Source organism: Mastacembelus armatus, chromosome 1, assembly GCF_900324485.2.
Source record: "Mastacembelus armatus chromosome 1, fMasArm1.2, whole genome shotgun sequence".
NCBI lineage: Eukaryota > Metazoa > Chordata > Actinopteri > Synbranchiformes > Mastacembelidae > Mastacembelus > Mastacembelus armatus.
This window is the reverse complement of record NC_046633.1, coordinates 11951386-11975696: the sequence shown is the minus strand read 5'-3', so window position 1 is coordinate 11975696 and position 24311 is coordinate 11951386. Positions and strand designations below refer to the sequence as shown.

The 24311-nt window shown below is 40.9% G+C and overlaps 1 protein-coding gene across 3 annotated transcripts; it reads left to right on the top strand.

Annotated features, from left to right (window-relative positions):
* Positions 1–419: 419 nt before the first annotated feature.
* On the top strand, positions 420–24008 carry zdhhc5a (zDHHC palmitoyltransferase 5a). 3 transcript variants are annotated; one of them, XM_026302595.2, is made up of 13 exons: positions 420–856; positions 6493–8145; positions 8295–8535; positions 10816–10937; positions 11594–11751; positions 14162–14334; positions 14838–14940; positions 15127–15218; positions 15547–15673; positions 17380–17488; positions 17603–17712; positions 19414–20531; positions 21189–24008. In XM_026302595.2, the coding sequence occupies exons 3-13, from the start codon at positions 8372–8374 to the stop codon at positions 21424–21426; spliced, it is 2514 nt and encodes an 837-aa protein (XP_026158380.1). In that variant the 5' UTR covers positions 420–856; positions 6493–8145; positions 8295–8371; the 3' UTR covers positions 21427–24008. The 3 variants fall into 3 exon arrangements, with proteins under 3 accessions (XP_026158380.1, XP_026158381.1, XP_026158382.1); XM_026302596.2 differs by adding an exon at positions 20679–20685 and having other exon boundaries at positions 6493–8535; positions 21189–21323; XM_026302597.1 differs by lacking the exons at positions 420–856; positions 6493–8145; positions 8295–8535 and adding an exon at positions 9128–9195.
* Positions 24009–24311: the final 303 nt, after the last annotated feature.

Sequence of the window (24311 nt, the reverse complement as noted above, 5' to 3'; positions counted from 1 at the left end):
ATCCCTACTGTCATTTTAATCCCCCTTTTGTTTAGCCTGTGTGTACATACTAGTGCTTGTCAGCCCACATAATGAGAATGAACATACACATGCACAACATTCACACACACAAACATACGTTACTGTGTCAGTGTGTCACATTGAAGGATTAACCCTCATGTCAGAGACAGCTTATGTGCCATCCATGCTTAGTGACAATAAAATATATCACGGGGCTTTTATATCTATTGCAACTCAGTCAACAAGGTCTGTTTTTCTGTGCTGAGGTTTACATTTAATCACGATTTAGTGCAATAATGACAAGAGGGGTGTGTATGTTTGCAAGTGGGTAGATCTCATGGTTGGAGAACCAATAGGACACGCTTAGACCTTAATTGGCAGCCTTGTCGTCCAATGACTGCGACCTTTATTCCGCTAATTCTGTTGTTGGACCCTGGCGTTAGAGTTGTGTAGTACTGCCAAGGTGTCTGTGGGCCACCAGTATTATGGACCTATGAAGAGCGCATAGTTATCTGGGATTATATTAATTTCGTTTGCTTGTTCTAAACATCCGTCTTGGCCAAACGGGCCCTGCAGACAGATGTTAGAGGACCAGGCAGGGTCCATGCTAAACCAGCTAGCTGCTGTAGTCAGGCACCGTCAGACGGACCGAGGGCTAGTTAGCTAGCCAAGCATTTAACTGTAAATTGGCTTGGTGCTGGGATAGCTAGCCGCCAGTGCAGCACGGTGGCACCGTTAAGTGACTCATAAGGAAAATGGATTTAAGAACTTGTCTCTGCTGATTATAACCTCAAGAGGAAACAACACGACAGACTGACAGACGCCGTTTGTTGAGCCATTGTACAGCCCGTTACAGGTGAGCACTGTTAGCTTGCTGCTAGCCAGGGCTAACCAGTGGAGACCCGACGAGCCAAGGCTAGTTAGCGTTAATGTATATGGAAAACAGGTTGATACAGTAACCCTATAATGTGCCTTAGCAGTCACCATGTATCTCCTGAGCCGTTTGCGCCTCGATGTAAAGCTCATGTGTACTACATTGTCTTTATGTAACATCACGGTTAGTGCGGTCGTGGTGCCGTGAGCTAGCTAACGTTGGTTTATCTCCGCCTCATGTACCTGCTGTCATTTCACCATTACGGTCTGATACAACCTAACGTTAACGCTAATCTTCAGCGTTATTAGTTAACTAATTAGTTACCTTCTTCACAGCCATGCGTCCCCACCCCGGCTCTAGTGTCACCTACTGCCCACGGTGGGCTGACTATGGCGGTCAGGTGATTTTTAATTATCGGTAATCAAACCCGAGACACCGCATGTCTACACGTCTGTTTAAAGGGTGGATCTGACAGTGGTCAGGAAAAGGCTTTAGCTGGTGTAGTAACGTTAACACAAAGTGTGCTGTTAGCTTGTCCTAGCCGCCACACCAAACTGAGGTTTTCCGTGCAGTTTGACATGACGTGTTGCCCTTCCTGAGCAGAGATATTTTTGCCGGGCTGGATTTTTTTTTTTTCCTCCGAGCTGTCAAACCGAGCCGTGCTGGCCCATCTGACTGAATAAGTCGAGGCTTCCGTGTCACCTGACCCGGCTGTATCTATTAACGCTAGGCATTCTTTGTATAACCCATATTTGCTAAGCGATTATTAACCGATTCAGTTCAAACCGTTTCCAAACTAAATCCAAAATTGGAAACTAGCGGTCAATAAATGAGGTTGTTGGCATGTTTGGTTAATAGCACTGTTTTTTTTTTTTTTTTGTCGGTTTGGTGCAAATGCCGAGGCTTTGGTTGCTGCTGCCATGACTGCAGCGGGCCATACACACCCAGTATGTGTCTGTGTATGTGCTGCTGATGCTGTAGGCTGTTCTGGATGTAAGGAAGTGCACTCTGTCTAGGGATTTGCTAGGATTTACAGCATTTAGGGTGAAAATGGTTTGAACTGAAGCGTTTAATAATGATCAGACAACATAGAGAGCACTCTTGGTTGAATGAGGAAAATAACTGTCGTGTCTTTATTGACATGCCCTGAAAAGATGCACAAGTCTGTGCGTATTCACTCAGCGTGTTAGGTTGTGATTCACTGGGTAGATTACTTTCATAACATATTCCTAAGTATTTAAAGCAAATGTGTCCCTTACAGGGCATTTGGCATCGTATTATTAACGTGTGGTCCCTGACATTAAGCTATTGCTAGTTTGCATTGCAGGGTGCACACAGGTGATATCAAACTTCACACTTGAACACAGAGCTTGTTTGTTAAGGCCATTCAAAGACTATAATTTCTATTCGATTCTAATATTGACAAATGGAGAAAGATGGTGTGATCATGTTTTTAGGGTCATATCAGTAACTGTAGTAATAAAGACAAGACACCTTGTGCTACTAGATATTGTAGTGGCATTATTTTTGATGACATTTGAGGTTTATAGTTTTGTACAGTGGAAAATTGAAATTCTGAAGTCAGTATCACCTAAAGTGAAGGCTTTATGTGTACAATTCAATTCAAATCAGTTTTTTGTATAGTGCCAAATTACAATTCAGTCATCTAAAGGAAAAAACCCAACAAATCCCTTATGGGCAAGCACTTGGCGACAGTGGAGAGGAAAAACTCCCTTTAACGGAAGAAACCTCCAGCAGAACCAGGCTCAGTTTGGGCGGCCATCTGCCTCGACCGGATGGGGTGAGTGGATAGAGGAGAGAGAAAAGAACAGCAACTAGGTTAGGGTAGGTTAGGGTAGCAAATCATTGTTTGTCTGCAATGACAGCACCTACTGTCTTAGAGAGCCATGTCTTCTTCTTGTAGATGGAGCATTTGCATCTTTCACAAGGTCTGTCACAAAACTACTTTTTGTCTGCTTTCATCTCCAGTATCTATTTATGAGCTCTGTGTCTTTAAATAATGGCAAAATATCTGCCCACATGTAGAATCTCAACATCTCCTTGCAGCTCCTAACCAGTTTGAAGAGCTCTAGAACTCTTCTACATTTTAATGGTTAGGAGAGCATTCTGATAAGGTTTTGACCTGTTAGTAATTTTCTACTCTGGGACCTTTGCCAAATATAGATCTGATGTATAGGCTGACAGCTAGGGGTTGCCTATTATGATGCACAGCTTGTACTGCAGACTAGATAAAATAACTGCTTTATTAATGAATGAATGATCACATGTCTTCATTTGGGAATATATGGGGGGAAAATTATAAAGAAAAAAGCTCCAGAAACTTCCCCCCCTTGAATTTTTTTCCTACTAAGTCTGACTAGATCCCCATTTACTGGTGATGGGCAGATGAAACCTTGTGCTTTGGGGATTTTTTTTTTCCTATTGGTCCTGAAGTGGCATCTGTTTGCTTGTACCACTAATGGCCCCTTAATAACCCTTAAAGACTGAGGATGAAACATTACCACATGCTACCGATTTTAGTAGGTTTAGTCTTGTATGTAGTAAAGGTCCAAGAAGCCTGTGTGTTATTAAATTTAGAACAAATTTGTTCTGCTGGGCTTCATGAAAGGTAGATGTTAGTATGTAATAGACAGTAAAATAATTATTAAATATGTTCTGTATAAAGCATAGAAATAAATTACTTTCATACTGTGAAACACTAATGCACCTTAATAGTCATATTGTAACTGGATTCGTCAATCATTACATTATGCTATTTAGCACAGCTATAGATAGTAGATAGTTTAATCCCTAAGGGGAAATTGTGGTCTTACAGTAGCAAAGAAATATATATATACATATGAGGCCATAGTAATAACCATACAAATTAATTTCTAAATATGGAGTGTCACCTGGAAATGTTCTCATACTTATCTTTCTAGTATATTGCCCAGTGTATTTCTCAAGTATTCTCTCTGTTTTTTCCACTGATGTCCCTAGTTTACCTGCAAAACTTTCAAATCAGTGTAGTGCTGCCTGATGGTGCATCAGACATCAGACATTCAAAGTCTATCATTAGTCATGTAGTTTACTTCTTTTGAGAAAAGCTTTGACACAGTATTTGGAAGCATTGCAAATCACTGGAATGAAACGAGCTTTGCAGCAGCTTCAGTTTCCTCTGCCCATGTCTGCCATTTGCAGTAAATGGTCAGTCTCTTAATAAAAGTGTCTCTGAATAAAATAAATTGAAGAATTGAAGAATAAATGATGAAAACAGTGAAGAATAAATGATGAAAACAGTCATTAATTGTGTATTTATTGGAGAAATTGTTTTCAGAGTTTGACTCATGTACCTAAGCACAGCTCACAGGGCATGCTAATTGGACATGCTTGCTTGACTGTAGAGTTTGTAAAAGCTGTAACATCACCATAGTATAAATTGAATCAGAGTGTGAAAGAGGAAGAGAGAAATTAATGCTGACGAATGGTAGAAAGGCAGGCCTATCAATCATTCCCTGTCTAAACAGGTGCACTTATCTTCTTAAAGATTGGAGGGAGGACATCTTGAGTCCATAAAATGAACATCTGTGTGCAGAGATGGTGCCTGGATTTATCCTCACAAACAGCTTTCTCTGCATAAGCTGCTGAACTGTTAGTGCTCTGTGAGGAATCAGAGGAAGGAGAGTAGAGGCCACTCTGTGCTTGACTTGGACTGGTCCTACAAAGCAAAAGTGATCTAGCTGGTGATGATACCTTATGCAATAGTTTCCTGCGAATGATCAGTTGTAGTAAAGCCTTTGTAGCCTTTTGTAGTAAAGCCACCTGCCATTTTTGATTAGCTGCAAAAAAAAATGTCATCATGAGTGTGGCTGGCTGTAGTGCTGTTATACTGTACACTTCTAACTTGAACACCTTGTCTTCGTTTATGAAAATGCCTTAACTTTTTAGAGTCTAGTTGAAAGACACTGTTTAGGTCCGCAACAACTAATCAATAAAATCGCTAAAATTTAATAATTACAATACTTGGCAACAACTTAATTTATCAGTTAGTTAGATCTAGTGATTTACAATATCTGATAATAAATAAATGATAATTAAACAATTTTTAGACAGTTATGTGGATAGTGGTGGTGCATTGTTGTTCCAGTTTTTCTGTTATGTGGTCAGACAGTCTTCCAGTAAAATTTTTACGGTTCTCAGGCCAATCAACACAGTAACTTGTGCATCTCACTGAGCAGACAGATTTCTGTTTTGTCTGATGTCGGTCCTCACTAAGACATGGGCATGGGACTCATGTCATACTTCAACTCAGCTTTTTTAGGCTTCATGTCTGTATTCCTCCCGTGCATATAGGTGTTTTTCTTTTTTTTTTAAGCTGTTGTCAAGTTGACAGGGAAAACCATACACACACACACCGCTGTTCTGATGACTGATGCAGGTTGGTGTCGGTGTGGGCTGAATGTTATTGTTTTCACATATAAACTCCTGACAGTGTCATGAGAATCACGTACAGAGATAGTCTGGAGTTGTTGTTTTGACCCATACAGCACAGTGAGAGACAATGGAGCTCACACAAGGGGAAGACTGAAACATTCATTCAAACCGGAAATTTGACTCCATCCCAGGCCACTCTAAATGCAAGCAATATAAGTGGACAAGCACGTTACCTGTTGCTATGCACTATGGTTGCTATGCTATGTATTTGCTATGTTTGTTGCCAAGAGATGCTATTTTTCTTCTTTCACACACTGCAGTGAGGGTGAAAGTTGCACTTGATACAAGCTTTCTGAGAGTCTGTCAACTTATATTGCTGCTATGTTATCACACGCAGGCCACCAAGAAATGTCCTGGGGGCTCCTGATGGTCTGTCCGCCACTGGCTCACATGACCACAATACCCAGGCTCTTACGACTAAAGTCCAGTTACTGTCCGGTCCGTGTTCCTCAGACAATTGTGTTTTTACATGCAGCTTACTAGAATAAATGTCATTGTTGAAGTGCATGTCTGCAAGCATGTCACTTCATTAGGGTTAATGCACAACTCATGTTTGCTTTACGTGAAATTGTAGTAAACGAGTGCCTTTTTTAATTAAATAAAATTTGATATGTTTAAATGTCCTCATACATAAAAGTAATTAATTTCTTCTTGTTATTACATGTGTGGCAAACTCGTTTACAATTCATATTTTGACAAATGTTGAAAAGAGACTACATATTCTTTAGTAAAAATCTGATTAATCGAAAACAAATCGAACACAAATGACTGCAATCGTCTGTGCATGATCTGAGGCTTAATGTACTCTTTTATGTTAGTGAATCTGAATGTAAGAACACTAAACATGCAATTTATTTTCATGATTACAGCGTATACAAATGTGAGGACACTTACATGCACTTTAGATTTTTATAGCATATATTAATGTTAACATTAACACTGACATGCAGTTTTTCATGTTCATACTGTACGAGAATTATACACTCTTCAATAAATTGTAACCTGAAAATTCATCAAAACAGTGCTGTATAGGTGCTGTATCTAAAATACAGCACCTATAAATGTTTGCATACTGGAATATTTGCTTTCTAACCGGCCATTTCTTCCTCTCATTACTACTGTAGGTGCAGCATCGTGACCAACCAGGACAACATGTTGACATTCAATACGGCCACCTTTGTGTTTCATCAGTATATACAAAGCAATCCACATCACAAACTTCATTGATGAGGAAAGTGTTTCCATCTTTTTTTTTTTTCTTCAACCCTGAAAAACCTCAAAAATAGCCCAAGGAGTCTCTATCTTCCACACTGTTGCAAGAGGGTGTTATGCAAACCTTAGTGTATTCTGCTAAGGAAGAAAACATAGGGGAGCCCCAAAAAATCCCCGGAGACGAAGAGGGCAAAAAAGAAAACGGCCAGTAGCTGGGAGGCTGACGATTGCATAACTGACAGGCATGGCTGTCCCCTAACAAAGTGGAAGGAGACCATCAGCAGGGAAACTGAGTTGTTCTGTGTTGCCATTGCTGACTCATATAAGTTAATACTATTACCTGTTCACACACAACTCCCCAGTGCTCAACACATTAAAAATATCTTTCTCAACAATTTCATTTACATGGATACTGATGGATGTTTTACTGGATTTTTCCCCGGATGTTTTGGGGCAAAAACACATCATTACTTTTGGCTTTTTTTTTTCCAAACACATCCCTGGTGCAGCTGGCAGGTGAGGTGGTTTGAATCAGCCACCGGTAGGGTTTAGTGATGCCTCGTCACAGGAAAACCAGGCTATTCCAGTGGCCCACTTACAGACTGCGGTTTCTAATACGAATCTTGGACTGAAAGCTAATTGTCTCCTTCTCTAAAAGAGAGCAAGAGATTGTAATTTCTTATTTTCAAGAGCTTTTTTTTTTCTCACACTTCCACAGCTGCCCAGACTGCTGATCCCAGTTTTTAAAATTCCACTGAATTGAATTTTCTGGATCTTTGGCTAAAGAAGATGTGTTTACAGACAATAAAGTAAAAGAGATAGAAAAACAGAAAGCCAAATCAGAATACATCCCAGAAATCTTTGTTTCAAGCTCTCATCTCCATTTTCTTTTTCTTTCAGCTTCATTTCATTTTTTTGCTTTTTTTCCCATTTAAAAGTCAACTACCAAAACAGGCCTGCCAATCTTTGTACCTCACTAAACATGTTCAGATCAGTCAAGTTAGTTTGGACTAATTCCTACAAGGTGTAAGGTTTATCAGTTTAGCTGAGGTTTTCTTTCCATCAGGATTTGATTGGATTTTTACAGGACCTATAAAAAGCAACAAATAATTTTGTTTAAACAGGAGGGTTAAAATACTTTTAAAAAAATGTAAATAGCCATCTTTTTTATAGGCGTGATTTTCACCAAGTCTTTATTCATCTTGCTATACAAGAAGCAGTTTACTCGTGCTTTTATTCTTGGAGAAGCAGACCTCTAAGGATTATTGGTGTCTGCTGGCTTGTATTCATAATTGTTTGACATGTTGGATAGAGCAGAGTTAAATTAGTGTTGTGTATTTGACTGCAATTCTGTAAGAGAGAGTTTCTGTAAGAGACACCTTTTCCGCTTCATAATTTGACACTTATTCTGGCCTTCCCATCCGTTTTTTCGGCTGAGTGTGAAATGGCTTTTAGAGCAGACTTGTAAGCTTCTTTTAATCTCACACACAGTAGATTGTGCTTGACCTAAGAACCTAAGAAAACAAGCGTTAAGTCCTCACATCTCACTGTGATAATACAGAGGCGTATCCTTTTTACAAGCAAAAAAGGAAGCCTTTCTAAACTATTTCACCTATTAAACTATCTCTTTTGTATTTTTTTTTTTTTTTTTTTTTTTTTTGCCAATCTTATCATTTCTACTCCCAACCTACAAACCCACTTAACACACCCAAAGAAACATTTCTTCCAGGGAAAAATTCCTTTTCATAGCAGTTGCTGAGCAGACACACTCCACACCACACAGAGAAAGTGATGCCAGGTGGCAGCAGTAAGAGTGGAGGGCGGGGTCCGTCCTCATCACCCCTTCCACATACCGTGGTTTCACCCAGCAGACCCCTGCGACCGTCCCGCTATGTTCCTGTGTCAGCAGCCACTTTTTTCCTTGTGGGCTCCACCACACTGTTCTTCTGCTTTACGTAAGTGGCAACAATGCATCAGAACTATTGCTACATGCAGATCTAACAAACAGTAATGATTGTGAGCAGTGCCATGTTCTTAATTGGACTTTGTTCATCTCTGGAGCTGTTTTCAGAGCAACATGTCCTTAAACCTGCAGTAAACAATATCTTCATATAATTAGTGCATCTGATAAGGATATATAATGTGAAAGCTGTCACTTGTGATTAAGCACCCACAGACTTATTACCAACTCAGCTGTTCTCTCAGATCTTCCAGGTGTTTGAGAGTCTTTTGGTCCAATAATTTGGATTTGTTTTTTTTTGTTTGTTTTTTCTGCAGGTTTTCATTCATTCACTCTATTTCATAGACTTTGTGGTTATTTAACTTGAAATTAAAAGTACAGTGTGTAACTTTGTTCTAATATTTTCCTTATATATGCTCCAAAATATATCTTAATGTGAAAAGGTGCTGTCAAGAGTGTCTTAGACTCACTGAACAGTCGAGGGGGGCAGTGCACAGATATTCACTTGTTTTTGAGTGAGTCTTACCCTTCTAACCAATCAGAGATGGCCAAAGGGTGTGTGCTTACAACTGTCAGTCAACACGTGAATATCATTACAGGTGCTATGACTGACTCCTAAGCTAGCAAATTCTTGATTCCAGAGACAGCTAACATGGTGCGAAAGTACAATGAAGCACTGGGTGGTGAGTAACAGGCTGGGGAAAGGAAGGTAGGGAGGGAGAGAGGGACGGGTACAGTGGTTTCTGCCTCCAGAGTCTAGTGTGAGCATTAGCTTGAATACCAGAACTTGCTTTCAGTAGTGGGAAGCTGCAATAACAATACACTGTCTGTAGCCACAGTGCCAAGGCAGCAAGATGAAGAGACATTATTCAGCACTTAAACCAATGAGAGCTGACCATGGTTTTGACGGTTCATGTCAACTTTATCTAAATAAGCGCAGTGCTATGCAACTTTATCCAGGAACAGATCAATTATGAGCTGTGTTGCAGAAACCAGCTCAGCTGGATGAGATTTAACACTTAGATTATAATTAATAGTTAATTTTATTTTTTTTGTTTTGATTATCTCTGCCAGAATGTAAAGTCAGTGATGGCATAGACCGTCATAACGAATCTTGCTGACACCTCACTCTGGAATGGGTACGTGTGTGTGTGGAAGAGAAAAAAAAATGGGTTAAGGATGGAAATGTGTAAAGCAATGTCACAGTATGTGTTTTGAATGTGACAAAGTCAGACTGGCAGGATTGTGTGTGCTCGTGCATTTTCCTGTTTGTGTGTATTTGAATGTAAATATGTGAACAAATCTAATCTGTGTGTCTGTGTGTATGTGTATGGTCAGTGCGGTGGGTAGTCAGGCCTGCGCTTCAGATTAGTGAAGAGAAAATAGGCCAACATCTGTCACCCTGACAAAAGCTCTTTATCCAGTCTGTTTCTTTCTCCCTGAGTCTGTTAATGTTTCTTTCCTGGCAGTCACACTTGCATTCCCTGTCATTTTCTCATCAGTGAAGTAATACTCAAAACAGCCAGGAAAAGCACAAAAAGGATTAAGACACCTCTTTTGATTTGTTGGCCTGTTATTATGTTTTGAAAAAGATCAGTTTGCCTATAAAAGTAATCAAATATCTCCATGTCTTTACATCAATCATAAAAAAAACATTTTAGCAAAGACACCTCATGCTGCCTTAGATAGGCTTAACTTAGTGATTGGAAACAGGAAGGAACTGCTTGCATCGTCACCACTGAACATTATATGTGACAAAATGTGCTTTCCTACAGTTCAGTCTCACTCTGGACACTTTTCTTGTGAAGATAGAAGTAAGCAACACATTGGTCGTGGAGCATTTTCGAGTAGCCCTAAGCAGTTTTTGTGACTAACGTACTAGTTTAAGATGGAAATTAGACAGTTTTAAAATTGTTGGAAACCTGTTACATTGTTACTTGTTCAGCAGTTCAGTTAACCTTTAATCATTCGCAGATTTGAGACTTTGGACATGTTGTAGTGATAACAGCTTCAAATTTAAAACTAGCTTTAAGGCACTGCACAGTTATCAGCAGACAAATCAAATCAGCTCCCATGTGGGGATTGCCCTAAGCCCTTTGGTCTTGGTGAAATTAAGAGAAATCTTAAACATGTCAACCAACAAGCCAATTTCCTTAAATGCCAGAATGTTAAGATGTGGTCCTACATCTTTTTTCTTGGGAACGGGACCTCGATTTCATTCCAATTGAACCATGTTTTTATCTGTCATGGGATATCTTTTCTGTTGATGTTCCAGGTGTCCGTGGCTTTCAGAGCATTTCTCAGTAGCTGTACCCATCTACAATGGAGTCATTTTCCTATTTGTGTTGGCTAACTTCTGTATGGCCACATTCATGGACCCCGGCATCTTCCCGAGAGGTAAGTGCATGGCTGACTGTACTGTATGTGTGTGTGTCTTATACTTAATGTCTACTGCAACATCTGGTTCGTGATGTTTTCCCACTGCAGGATGTCAGTCAGTTTATATTGCTATTGGTAAAAAATGTCCAATTTGACTTTGTGTTAAAAGGACAGTTTCTTGGTGGATCAAAAAGAAGAGGAGTTGAGGCACCGTATTTTCTGGACTATAAGTTGGATTTTTTTTTTTTTTTTACTCCTATGGCTTGTCCTGCAACTTATATAGCCCAGCGACATATATGTGTACATTTACAATAATTTTGTCAAGTAGTCACTAGCGTTAGATGGCACTTTTGACTCATCTGGCGACAATATTGTACTGCAGAAAAAGTAAAAACTCTTACGTTCACAATAAACTATAACTCCTAGTGTAACACAAGTGAAAACACCACCCAAAAGTAAGAGCAATTTTGCAGATTTCAAGCTGCAGGTGATAAAGTATGCAACTAAAACAAAGTTTGGAGTGAGTGTCGGCATTCAGACAACCCAAAAGATGAGAAGACACCGCTTGCCTATGATTGATTTCATGCAATAGTACGCATAGGGATACTGAACTTGTCAATTACTTTGTGAAATTTATTAAGAAATGTTTGTGTCTTCTGCTCCCATCTCTGCAGCTGAGGAGGACGAAGACAAAGAAGATGATTTTCGTGCTCCTCTCTACAAGACAGTAGAGATCAGGGGGATCCAGGTCAGGATGAAGTGGTGTTCAACCTGCCGCTTCTACAGGCCGCCTCGGTGTTCCCACTGCTCCGTTTGTGACAACTGTGTGGAGGTGTGGTCACACTCACCCATGGACTATTTACATAGTCTTTAGGGATCTTACCCATGTATACTGTCTACAAATAAAACTGTTCAATCAACACTTAGCTTAAAGTAGACCTACATTAACATTTTTGACAGAACTGCATCAACATCATATCTCCTGAAACACAGACGAATGATGGATGGTGCAGTATGGTTTGGACACAAGGCAAATTTAGACTTGTCCGTAACTGCGTATAGGCAAATCTCACCTACACATTGTGTGGATCTGCACATCCTGCATATTGATTAGTTGATCCCACTTCCTTTTGTGAGGTGGGAGAAAGTTGAATGTTATTATTCTACTTGTCTTTTTCTTCGCTAATGTTTTTTTGTTTCCTGCCTCCTACAATGTCTTCTCTTGTTTGTGTTTAGTTTGAGCCCCCTTAGCCGGATTGTAATGTAAAGAACATAGAGTATAACAGATATGCAACTACCTCAGAACTACTGATGCATATGTTCCCATCCGTGCAGTTATGCAGAAGTCTAAATTTAGCTTAAGACAACCACTTTTCATTCTCTGAGTGATACACTTTAGATGCATTAGGCATTCACGAAATGTTTCTGTTATTAGAGACTTCTCCCAACTTAGGCTGGGGACAAACTAGAGTGCGGCATGACGATTTCATGCCCTATTTGATCGTCGGGGTGTGTTGTGATTTAAACATGCTTGATATTTACAATTACTGATCAGGGAGGCTCCAACAAAATTCCCCCAATAGCCAATGAGAATGAACAGCCTGGAAAACATCACCAACCAGATGTTGCATACTTTTATACCTCACAAATATGGTAGCCAATCAAAACGAAACCACTTCCAAAAGGAGCACTGATAAAGAAGACATGCTTGTTAAATTATCCCAACAACGCGGTCGTCTTTCTTGTATTATGCAAGACATATAATTTCCACATTATGGTCGACAATGAAAAGGTATCACAAAGTCACGTTTGTTCATTCAAGTTTTTGTGAAATCTCATAGTCTGTAGAATCGCCAATGTAAAAATCATTACTACAAACAGCAGGTGTGTGGTCTCCCAGTCTCATCAAATCCTGTGTGTATTGAGAGGAGTATAATAGAAAAAAACAGTTGAAACTGTTCACTGTCTCAGCCTAATTTGTGAAGACTTTAAAATTGTCTAGTGTCTCCCCAGCCTTACTTGAAGTTAGATTCCAGTGCCGCAGGTATTTGCCTGCATACTCTCGCCACATGAGGTCAGGCATTGTCGTGCACTAGGAGGAACCCAGGACCCATTGCACTAGCGTAAGGTCTGACAGTGGGTTCAAGGATTTCATCTCGATACCTAATGACATTCAGGGTGTCGTTGTCTAGCCTGTAGAGGTCTGTGTGTCCCTCCATGGATATGCCTCCCCAGCTGACCCACCACCTGGTCATGCTGAGCGATGTTATAAGCACCATAACGTTCTCCATGGCTTTTCCTTTCACATCTGTCACATGTGCTCAGAGTGAACCTGCTCTCATTTGTGAAAAGCACAGGGTGCCAGTGGCGGACCTGCCAGTTCTGGTGTTCTGAGGCAAATGCCAGTCGAGCTCCACAGTGTCGGCCAGTGAGAACAGGGCCCACTAGAGAATGTTGCTCCCTCAGGCCACCCTCATGAAGTCTATTTCTGATTGTTTGGTCATAGGTATTCACACCAGTGGCCTGCTGGAGGTCATTTTGCAGTGCTCATCCTGTTCCTCCTTGCATAAAGGAGCAGATGCCGGTCCTGCTGATGGGTTAGGGACCTTCTATGGCCCTGTCCAGCTCTCCTTGAGTGCTCCTGGTATCTCCATTCTCTTGAGACTGTGCTGGGAGACACAGCAAACCTTCTGGCAATGGCACGTATTGATGTGCCATCCTGGAGGATTTGGACTGTAATGCATACCCTCATTTTGAGTAGTACACTCATTGAGTTTAGCAGCCTCTCTCCCAATACGTAGCGTGCTGTTGAGTGTAAGCTGAGCGTCACCTGCACACATAACAGATCACACATTACAAATGACAAACAGTCGTGGTGAAATCGGCAACTTACCATGTAAGAGAGTGACACTTTCAGCCGCAACCACTGTAGTATTAGCTGCTGGAAGATGTTATTACGTCATATGTGCTGCTTGTGATTCCTACACTAGCTGAGAAAGATTTAAAAAGTGTGAAACGTTCAGAAGATCCAAAAATTACAATATTCAGAACGAACATCAAAACATATTCTCTATTAGTTATTCCTGCTACCCTGTCACTTCACATGTGTTAAATTGCAGCTTCTATACCAGGAAGCAGTGTCATATTTTCTGATAACTGTATTCATTCTTAACAGGGAAATCACATGCCATTCCCTGTTCTGATTTTCTCACCACTGTCTTCTCTAACCTTCATTAATGTAGGACTTTGACCACCATTGTCCCTGGGTGAACAACTGCATTGGCAGGAGGAACTACCGCTACTTCTTTCTCTTCCTGCTGTCTCTGACAGCTCACATCATGGCCGTGTTTGGGTTTGGCCTGCTCTTCATCCTCTACCATAGGCAGAACATTGACCGTCTGCATGCTATTGTTACGTATCCTTTTAAGGATCTTTGGCATTTATTTTTGTAACTGAAGATTCCTCTTTGGCTTCAACAATTCAAAATGTTTTTGTTATGGTTTTAATTAAATATCCTAAGGATTTATGTGTGTATTGTGGGGGTTTCTTTTTCACACATTCAAAGCTAAATAATAAAACCTGACTGCTGTTCTGCCTTATTTATTATTGGGAGCACTTTATTGTATTTTGATTGTACATACATTTCTGTACTATGAAGGGTAAAATCTTGGGGGGCTGGAAATGCAGTAATGTTCCCATGGCTGGTTAGTAAACATGAACATTGTGAGTAAATGGTATGGGTTGAATTGCAATCATTTTGATGATGTATCTTGGCACTGCCAGGCTAAACTAATTAATATATGTGAAATATGAAAATGTGCATTTCCATGGTACGTTAAAACATTGAACTACTTTATATAGGCCATCTATCTGTTGAGTTTGGTATCATAAGATATTCCTTGACCCCTGTGTTCTCAGGCTAGCTGTAATGTGTGTTGCTGGCCTGTTCTTCATCCCTGTTGCTGGCCTTACTGGTTTCCACATAGTGCTTGTGGCCAGAGGCAGGACTACCAATGAACAGGTAGGAAAGTCGGTGTTTCAGAATTTGTGCAGCAATGACATGAAACATCCTGAATAGTCCTGGAAATCCTGGTGTTTTGAAGTTTGAAAATGTGTAGATAGAAATATTTGGACATCTTAATGCTTGTTACTCTTTGTTTTTTTTCTGTCTGTGTTGTGTATCTTTTTTTTTTTTTTCCTTCTCCAGGTAACAGGAAAATTTAGAGGAGGTGTAAACCCTTTCACCAATGGCTGTTGGAAGAATGTCTCTCATGTCCTGTGCAGCTCACAGGCACCCAGGTGATTTTTGAAAATTGTCCTTTTTACTTCACTCTAGAACTTTTGATCAGTAGTTGCATATCCATACATGATGAATATACATGACAAGGGGGAAGGCATAGAGGACCTACTTGTGGAAGCAATACATCAGACACAGTCGGTATAATTCCAAGCAGAGTGTTTTTATATCTCTTAAACCATGACTGCAGGAGGTTTTAAAATCTGATATTTGAAAGCTGCACTGATTATAAGTGGCATATTTTGTTGCTCAGTTAGAGCTTGTAACACCGGTGTACTTGTGCTGTTGGTGTTACTTACAATGTGGACACTGTGTTCGTGCTCTACGTAGGTATCTGGGCAGGAAAAAGTGTGTCCAGAGTGTGTGTGTGCAGCCTCCTTTTCTGCGGCCCCAGCTGACAGAGGCCCAGCTGGCTGCAAAAATCCTGGACAATGGCATACAGGGAGACCTGCACCGGGTAAGAATAGTAGGATGGAAGCTCTTGTTGGTTTCATCCTGATTGATTTAAACACAAGTTAAAGAAAAAAAATCTTTGGCCTACCAGTAGACAAGGGTTATATAAGGATGCTGTGCTACTTATTGAAATCTGCACTTGGTGCACTTGTATATAGACAGGTCCCAATGGCAACAGGAGGTTTAAAAGCTGTTTGAAATTCAGTATCCAGAAATCTTGTGAGGTCACATCAGTAAACACAACACAACCACATCTATGAGCATTTTTTCATGCTTCAACTCAGAATGCAAAACTACAAAGCAGAGTTCACACCTTTTGTTCATTCATTGTACCCTGATGTGAGACCTCAGCAACATTTGTCAGCTTGAACAGGATCTCTTTATTATTAGAAATTACAAGCATTCGTCTAATGTCTTTTATTTACAATACTAATTGTACATATTTTTTGCTGAAATATTGCACTGACTGGAAAAACTTTGTACAAACCTTCTTTGGCTTCATTGCAAAAATTATTTATATTTATAATTGCATTTGCATGAAAATTTTGATTGTCAGTCAAGGGAAAACCCCAGAAGTTTATTGTACAATTTATTGCAGTTTATACAGAACTTCTTTTTGTGGATAGGTGAAGAAAACGTGTGGCTTAATACATGCAAATTGGTTACAAATAAAAGGAAGTCAAAAACTGTACTCAAGTAAAAATGATTTTACTCTGTAAAAACAAAAACTATAGGTAAGGTAACTACTTAAGGTAGTGCACAGAGGTATTTCCCAATTACTTGAGCAGCAAGTAACTTAGGGAAAAAATTAAAACTGTAATTTTACCATGGTGGTGTTTTTCAGGACAAGATACACTAGTGAATGTAGATCTCTGTTTATCGTCAGTTGTCAGTAGCTGAGGGTGACTACTTGACTGTTGCCTAGTGGGTTGAGATGAATGCTTTCTGTAAATGCTGCATGATGTGAATATGGAGTGAGCAAATGGTAGTTGGTTGACAAGTTGGTGGCTGGCTACACTGGAGTGGATGGTTGTATTGAGTAAGTGGGTGCTGGTAAGAAGGGGGGTAGTTGTGAGCCTTCTCCTTTCATGGGCCCAAATGCAGTGAAAGACGAGGATGCCCCATGGCCATGACCCTGTAGATTTCCCCTTCACTATCATACTCACTACAAATTTAGTTTCTTAGTTTGTAAGACAGGTAAGTTCATTCAGAGAGGTTGATGGAACTGTGGAATTGTACAGCAATGGAGGATGAACAGGCATAGATGAAGCTGCCTGATAGTTGGGTACTGGGTCAATGCACATCTGCTTTTTACCTGGGTGAGGACAGCATTCATGAATGCTTTAAAATTGTTCTGTGTCAGAGTGGTAACTTTGATATACAGCTGCAGGAAAAAGTAATTGAAGTGAAGTTTAATATTCTGCATATGGTTTACTCATGGATAGAAATGTTCACCAGTTGCAATTAATCCTTCAAGTCTTTAGCTGTATTTATGACTTTGGTAGAAAAAAATCTGGTCTCAATTCATGATTAATTCCTGCAGAAAAATAGTAAAATTGTAAACAGTGCCATTACTTTTTCCTATTGTACGCTATTTATTATATTAAACCTAGTGGAGTAGCAGAACTAATAACACATCTATTGCTCCCCATCTCTCTATTTTCTTTGTCTTCTCGTCTCTGATTCTTATCTGCTTTTTCCTCTTTCCAGTCCAAGTCCAGTCTGGAGATGATGGAGAGCCAGTCATGTGATGCTGAGCCTCCCCCTCCTCCAAAACCAGAGCTCCGCTACCCTGGAATCACAAGAGGAAACACAGAAGGTAAATATTTCCAGCAATGCACATCTGAACTAACTAAATGAAACTAAAGCTGATATGATTCTAATTTGACTTACAGTGATCATTTTTATTCTTTCTTTTCCCACCTTCTTGTAGATTGCAGTCTATTGAACAAAGCCCCACCCACTCCCACCATGTACAAATACAGGCCCACCTACAGCCCAGGCAAAAATCACACCGCGCTCACACATGCTTATGCCAACCAGGTAATGCACACACAAACACAAGAGAGACAGCAGGTGAAATAACACACATTAAATCTGTTGTTCAGACACAGTACAGTGGCTTCACAGAATGCAGTCTTATAAAAAGGATGTGGTGTGTGTATATGTATCTGAGAAGTTTTCACCTATTTGTCCATGCCTCTGTTTCTTCCGTCTCCTTTATTTCAATCTAATGCATCTCCATTTTTGTTTTTCTTTTCCTTTTGGTTTCCTGTTGGCCATCTTGGTTTGGTTTCTCAGTGACTTTCTGTTGATCAGTATCAGTAAGTGATTGTTCTGAAAGCATATTCCCCTTTTATCTTCACTTTAACCTTTTTTTCCTGTCGCCTCCAATTTGCTCTAGACATGGGTGGAACACTGTTTGAATACATTTAAAATGATTAGTGACTGGATTTATCTGTCATGGCATAATTGTTTGGACAAAATGACTAAACCAGGAGTAATGGGCTGTTTTAAATGAAAGGACTGTACCTGAATACATCTGTTGTAACAGATCAGTAGGTTCTACTCAGTATTTATACCCATGTCTGATTCATATGCTCAGTCGAGCATTATGGCTCATATTTGATTCTTTCATTTCTCTTTAGTTTGTTCACCCACGTTTTATCTCCTTCCTAGTTTCCCTTTTCACTCTTATTAGACATGTTTTAGTGAATCCCATAGAGTTGACCCAAAGTTTGTCATATTGAATTGTTCACCTTAGCTCACATACAGCATTCAGCTGTACGTGAGTCATAATTCATACTAATTTACCACAATTTGTACTTTTTGATCTTGTCAGCTGATCCTGTCTTATTTGGAGAAAATATTTCTTTTCAACAAAATAATTTGCTGATACCAGACAGGTTATGGATAACACCCACCTCATAAATCAGTACAGAAAGCATTCTCTACTGATGATCATCTTATAATCGAATGCTTGGCTTCATTATCAAATATTTGCAGTGTGCAGACCTGAAGTTTCAATTTCTGTGGCCACATCTTAGCATTCCTCAAATAAACTAAATTGAATCTAAAAATTGGTTATATGAAGCTGAAAGGATAGTCTCACATTGGTCTTAAAACAGTGTTGACATGCCCATATGTACATAGGAATATGTCATTGTAACTTTTTCTAGCCTACACACCATCCCTGAAGCTTTCAACCCTGTGCAAAGTTCATTTGAGGCTCAGATAAAGTTTCAGCTTTCTCACTAAGCTAGTTCTATTTGCCGTCTTTCAACCTTGCAGTCTCTTTATGACAAATGACCCTCTTGTTTTTCCCAGGAAAGCCTTTCTTTGGGTGTAAGTATAACTGGTCTTCTCAAATTGTGCTTGGAGTTAAATTGAATGCAAGTCTGTACAGATTTGATAGCAGGAATATTTTTGCATCTTGTAGTTTCTTAAACCTTCTCTCAGACCAATATTGTTTTCAGACCATAGTGCAAAATCACAAACCCATCCTTTAAGTCATGACCTGTAACGACACAAGTGTCTCACAAAGAAATGTTGGTCCAGCCTCAGGTGAGGTGTTATGTCAGAATGTCGACAATAGGGGAGCTCAGTACAAATTCACAACGTTCACAAAACTCCACATAGCTCTTTACTTTCATTTGCTGAGCTTCTTCTTTCTTTCCCCTTCTTCTTCCTCTTCTCTCCTTCAACTTGGCTCCTCTCCCTTCCACCTCCTCTTGCCTCCTTCAGTTAAGTCGAGGAGAGAGCATTGGCAGTGCCAGGGACTCCTCCTCCTCCACCTCCTCCCTCCTCCAGGCCAGCCAGCAGCCTGGTTTCCGATCACAGCCCAGCCTGGACCGAAGAGACACATCGTCTGACAGACTGGGAGGGGGAGGAGGTGGGGAGAGGAGGGAGGGAGTAAAAGAAGCAGGAACAGCGGGCATCCCTGGCTACTCCCTCGGCGGACGCTCGTACCCCTCCTTCTCAGATCCCACTGTCCTATCAGGAGTGGCGTCACGGTCTTCCAGCTCCACGCACACCTCAACAGGAGCAGTCCACGTCTCTGAGGCAACCACCACCTCAGCCAGTTTCAAGAGCTTAGCTAATCAGACACCCCCGCCTCACCACACGCCTCGCAATGGGAGCCTGTCATATGATAGTTTACTGGCTGGTGGTGAAGATTTTGACAAGGGGGCGGTGACAGGTTCAGCTGTCCCTGAGGTTTCCTCTGGGAGACCCTGCACACCAGCGGCAGGCGGCTACGGCTCCCCCTTCTTGTCATCACAGCAGCGAGAGGCTGAGATGCACTCCCAGTCACCCCATCACCACCACCGCTCCTCCCACCATCACCACCACCCTTTCCTCCATCGCTCATCTTCCTCTGCATCCTCCTCCCCACCACCTCCTGCAGAAAGGGAGCGCCTGCTGGGCGAACCCCAACCTGGCACTCACCTGCCATCTGTCAATCAGGCCTCCGCTCCGCCCTCCTCCTCAGCCCCACCTCCTCCACACCATCACCACCATCACCACCACCATCACCACTCCCATCATCACCACCACCACTCTTCCTCCTCTTCCTCTACCTCCCGCCCTCCCCGTTTTGCTGCCCCTCATGCACCACCCCACCATGCCTACCCTTATCGCACCCGCTCCACCGACACTCCTCTGGGCTCATCCTCTAGCTCCACGACCCACCCTCCCCGCTCCCCACACCCCCCGCCTCTGGGCAAGTCACTCTCATACTCGAGCGCTGCAGCAGCTGAAATGCAATACCGGCTCGTCCGAAAGGCCTCTGCATCAGCTGGGGCGAATGCAGCAGGGGTAGGAGGAGGAAGTGGAGGAATGGGAGGAGGAATACAAGCACCGAAGTGAGTATGAGTTTTGCCTTTTGTCAGGATGATTGGTTTGCTGCTAACCCTAAAAAAAAAAAAAAAAAACACCTGCCCACCTGAAAACCTGACTACCTGACTGACTGCTCCTCTTCTTCTTCCCTTCTCTCTTCCTCCTCCTGCCAGATTTCCTGTGAGTTCCTCCTTCTTCTCCCTTTGCTTACCTTCCATTCTTCTGTGATTTTTGTTTTACTGTTAACATGTGGTTTGACTGCTTTACATTACAGTACATTACTTTGAACCAGTGCCTTTAGCCATCTACAGGTAGCTCTGTATCTATGCACAGTAGCAGTTCTCCTGGACTGATTTGTTTCATAGTGTAACTGTAATGGAAACATAAATAAAATAGGGAGGGAAGCCAATTTTAATAGTAGAATGTAAATAGTAGTTCTTAATTCAAATATTGAAAAACATAAATTCAGGTTGTGCAAAAACAAGATGTATAATGACAATATCCACATTTTTCCAACTCATAAAATATATGTATTTTGAATTGAATAAGAAAGTTTGTCTAAACGTTTGACCAATAGTGTACTGTAACTGTCACATCTTCATCTTTTCTTCAAATGAATTCTGGACTTCCTGTCCTCTCTGTCACTGATCTCTTTTTCCCTTATTGCATTTTTCTAAAACCAGGGATGAGCTAATACAGATGAAACCTCAGAGTCAGACTAACAGCAGCAAGCCCCTCAACTCCACCTCTGCCTCCTGCTCCACCCCTTCGTCTCCCTCTCACCCAGTGAGCGTGTCCACCCAGCCCAGAGTGGCCTATCCCAGCTCAGCATTGATGCAGAGTCCCTCCCACAAGCCCCAGGGTGGTGGAGTGAAGAAGGTGACGGGTGTGGGGGGCACCACCTATGAGATTTCTGTCTGAGGGGTACCCAGTCTCCAACTCAATGATGAAAGCACAGACACACATCTGATGATCAGTGAACACATTTTGTCGGAGCCTCATTGCTCACTGGCTGATTGGCTGTGGGGCTGAACTGTACTGGATGGTTCTGCCTTAGGACGTCCACTTCAATAACTGCAGATACACTGACAATAAGACATGGATTGACGTAAGCCAGGACTTGCTTTTCAGTGGGCTATAAAAGACTGGCTAAAACAGAAACCAGAATTGGCTTGATTGTTTCATCCTGCTGTAGTTCAGTAGGTAGTATGAGACACTGGCATGTCCAGATGTGGCTCTAGGTATCTATGCTAGGCATTAATACTGCCAGAGTTAGGAGGTTGATCCCCACCGGGCCCACCAGTCATTTCTGGATCGAGGTTAGTGATAATTATAATGAACACATTCATATACAGTCTGCAATCCTGATCAAAATCAAAGTAGAATCCATTAAAAGTTAAGGGCTTCCCATTAACAACCAGTTTAGTGTAAATGCATTGTGTGACAAGTCAGACTTTAGTCATGGGTAGTATTTAATCAAGGTCCCGTGCCCCAGTTGACAGTTAAATTGTAACAACATACACCCAGTAGTGTGATTTGTCTGGACCAAGAACACGACTGGTGTTTGTATTCCCAGGTGTTGTGTGATGCATGGAGTCAGCAGTGCAGCCCAGGAATTCTCTGTAACCTGCCGCTGTCTTGCTCGCAGCCTTCCCGTTGCCACAAACCGGCAGGAGCTCAGTGAGCAGGCCCTGAGCAGGCTCTGTTGAGCACTGCAAGGACCGTGCTTTAACGTTTCCATGGAGGTTGCTGTGTGAATTCACTTGCTGATTCCCTCTTTGATTCATTTGTTGATTTCTTGTGAATATGAATCTGTGTTTGTACAGGATGATGTGATTTTAAATGTGGATTTCTTAAAAAAAAAAAAACAAACAAAACAAAAAAAAGTGGCATTAATACCACACTGCAGCATGCACTACTATTACCAGCCATTACAGGCCACTGAGTTTGGCTGTGGACCATGTCATCTATTTGAACAAACTAAAGTGAACAAGGAAATCATATTTTGGCCTTTTGTTGTTAATGGGGTCCTTTTTTCTAAAGATGAATTCTTTGAGCAATTGCCTTGGAAGTGTAAGTTTTGTGTTTTCTTTTTAATTTCACTTAATTTGAACTTGTTTATAGGAATTTTTATGGAAATATAGTTATTGATAATCAAAGAGTTTTTAATACAGACCCAAAGAATGGGTTTTGTTGTCAATTTCAGAATCATGACAAAACAAAAAAAAAAAGAAGAAAAAAAAGGTGGCCCTACTGAATGGTTTGGGTTTCATGCTCTACAGTTGACTGTGGAAGTCTCCAAGATGACAGCAGGAAAAAAAAAAATCAGGAGTTGCAGAGCCAACACCTTATTTCCAGTATAAGACAGTCTTATACTCAGTTTGCATCGTCAGTAATGTCCTCATTTAATAGTTATCTATGAAAACATTTCAAGTGGAAATGGCCACTTATAAAGTGAAATTCCAAGGACTGAGTACAATACAGAAAATAAAGTTGTGACTGAAAGCATTCTGAGATACAGAATTTTGTGAGAAAAGATGCCATGCAAATGAAAAGTGACAGTATTAGAAGAAAATATCTTATCTGGACAGCTGAATGTGTGTTATGCTTAGACTGAGTTGATTGAGTTACATGTGCATTTTTGTTTTTCTTGGCACTCCATTTATAATGTACAGTTATTCTTCTGTTTCAGCTTTATTCTGAAAATCAGTTTTCCATATCACAGTGGCTCTCACACTGTTGCTGTGCTATTTAAATTGATTATACGTGTGAATTTCCTGCTGGTCTTTAAATTGTACCTCATTTCTCAATGAGGGTGCTTGACTTGCACTTGCAAAAAGATTACATGGACTTGTTTTTTTGTATTTTTCTAATCAAATCTAGATTAAGTGTATGATGAGAAATGTTAAGATTTACAGGTGAGGAACCTAGTCTGAGAAAATGTGCTAAAGACTTTTAAAAAAAGTTGTACACATAAAATACAATTCCTTTTCATTGCCTAACAAGCTATCCATAGATTAACAGTCAGCCACCTCCAGCTGTGGCTATATATATATATATATATATATGGCACTTTGCTGCACCAGTTACTTTCTGATTCAGTTGAACACTAGGTATACAGCATACACTAAATATAACCTTCAAACTATTTACACTAAATCTTTTCCACTGCCCGTTTTGGTGCCATCCTGCCTACATTTAGTTTTTTTTTCTCTCTGATCCATTGTGAAAAAGTACAAGATTCACCATTGGACTAATGAACTGGTACAACAGGATTGCTGTACAGCATGTATATAGCAGGTGGCAGATTGAAGTCTGATTGCATTTTCTGGAGTGGCACCTTTAGGTTACCATCCATGGTTAAGTTGTCTTTGTCCGGTCTGGGACACAATAGGAAGAACACAGTGCCACATTACTTGCTATCGGAATGGCCAGTGTTGGTCAAATAAATTAAGCACACATGAAGTGGTATTAAACAGGAAGAGACTCCTGTATGATGTGAACAGTGTATGTCATTTCAGCTTCGTTTTTCATTTTCTATTTGTGGGCACTTGTTTGAGCAGAATAGCTGGTGTCAAAGAAGACGATGGGGCTGTGGGTGTAAGTTAGCAAACACTTTTGGCAGGCTTTTTTAGCCAAACACGTGTCCTGTACAGATTGTGTGTGTGTGTGGCTGTATGTATGTATGTGGTGAGCGGCTGGAGGAGGAGGATGGATGAACAAAAAAAATCCGTATGTTACACACGAGACACTGCTCATCATCAGCTAACACCATTCCCACAGTGAAGCATGATGGGCAGCATGAT